Source organism: Propithecus coquereli, unplaced genomic scaffold (genome assembly GCF_000956105.1).
Source record: "Propithecus coquereli isolate 6110/MARCELLA unplaced genomic scaffold, Pcoq_1.0 Scaffold42, whole genome shotgun sequence".
NCBI lineage: Eukaryota > Metazoa > Chordata > Mammalia > Primates > Indriidae > Propithecus > Propithecus coquereli.
Window position 1 is genome coordinate 128,644 of NW_012149952.1, and position 1,157 is coordinate 129,800.

At 51.4% G+C, this 1,157-nt stretch overlaps 1 protein-coding gene across 1 annotated transcript in view; it reads left to right on the plus strand.

Annotated features, from left to right (window-relative positions):
* LOC105817506 (carcinoembryonic antigen-related cell adhesion molecule 1-like) overlaps positions 1–1,157 on the plus strand; it is a 15,379-nt gene that overhangs the window by 5,154 nt on the left and 9,068 nt on the right. The window contains exons 4-5 of the mRNA XM_012653216.1: positions 8–258; positions 962–1,153. Coding sequence (XP_012508670.1) covers positions 8–258; positions 962–1,153 — 443 coding nt within the window. The remainder of the gene's footprint in view (positions 1–7; positions 259–961; positions 1,154–1,157) is intronic.

Below are 1,157 nucleotides of genomic sequence, written 5' to 3' on the forward strand. Positions count from 1 at the left end.
TCGCAAGCAACAACTCCAGCCCCGTGGAGGATGAGGACTCTGTAGCCTTAACCTGCGAACCCGAGACTCAGGACACAACCTACCTGTGGTGGATAAACGGTCAGAGTCTCCAAGACAGTGACAGGGTAGTGATGTCCCCGGACAACAGGACCCTCATTTTACTCAATATCTCAAGGAATGACACAGGACCCTATGAGTGTGGAAACTGGAACCCAGTGAGTGCCAGCCGCAGTGACCCAGTCACCCTGAATGTGCTCTGTGAGTATTTTCTGTTCCTCCACAGCCCAGGCTGCAGCCCAAATCCACATGGCCAGAGACCAGGCCATTCAGTCCCTCTTGGGTCCAAGTACACAGACCCTCACCCCTCGACACCCAGGCTGGCCAAGATTTCCCGGCCCAGGCAAACCCAGGCAGGCCCAGCCTTGACCAAGAATAGGAGGGAGGGGTTGCTCCTGTCTTGAGATGCTCATGGTCAACAACCTGTGATGAGAGAAACAGGTCAGTGTCTCAATGTCTCAGACACAGATTATGGCTGGCAGTTTTTGCTTTTTATTTTTTTAAAGGGTCTCACTCTGTTCCCCAGGCTGAAGTTTACTGGTAGGATCATATAGCTCACTGTAACCTTGAACTCCTGGGCTCAAGCGATCCTCTTGCCTCATCCTCCTGAGTAGCTAGGACTACAGGCACACACAACCAAGCCCAGTTAGTTTTTTTAATTTTTTGGAGAGACAAGGTCTGCTATGTTGCCCAGGCTAGTTTCAAACACCTAGCCTCAGGCAATCCTCCTACTTCGGCCTCCTAAACCACTGGATTACAGGCATGAACTGCCAGACCTGGCCAGATTGTAACTTTTTAAACACTGTTGTAACAGGATTCACAGGGACACTGTGACCCTTCTACAGACCAGGAGCTTCCCCTTTCCTCTGATGACATCACATGTGGCTTTATTCTCTTTGTCCAGATGGCCCCGACGTCCCCACCATTTCCCCCCCAGACTCCTATTACCTATCAGGTGCAAACCTCAACCTCTCCTGCCACGCGGCCTCTAACCCTGCTGCACAGTATTCCTGGCTTATCAATGGGAGTCTCCAGCAAACCACACAAGAGCTCTTCATCCCCAACGTCACTGTGAATAACAGCGGATCCTATGCCTGTGT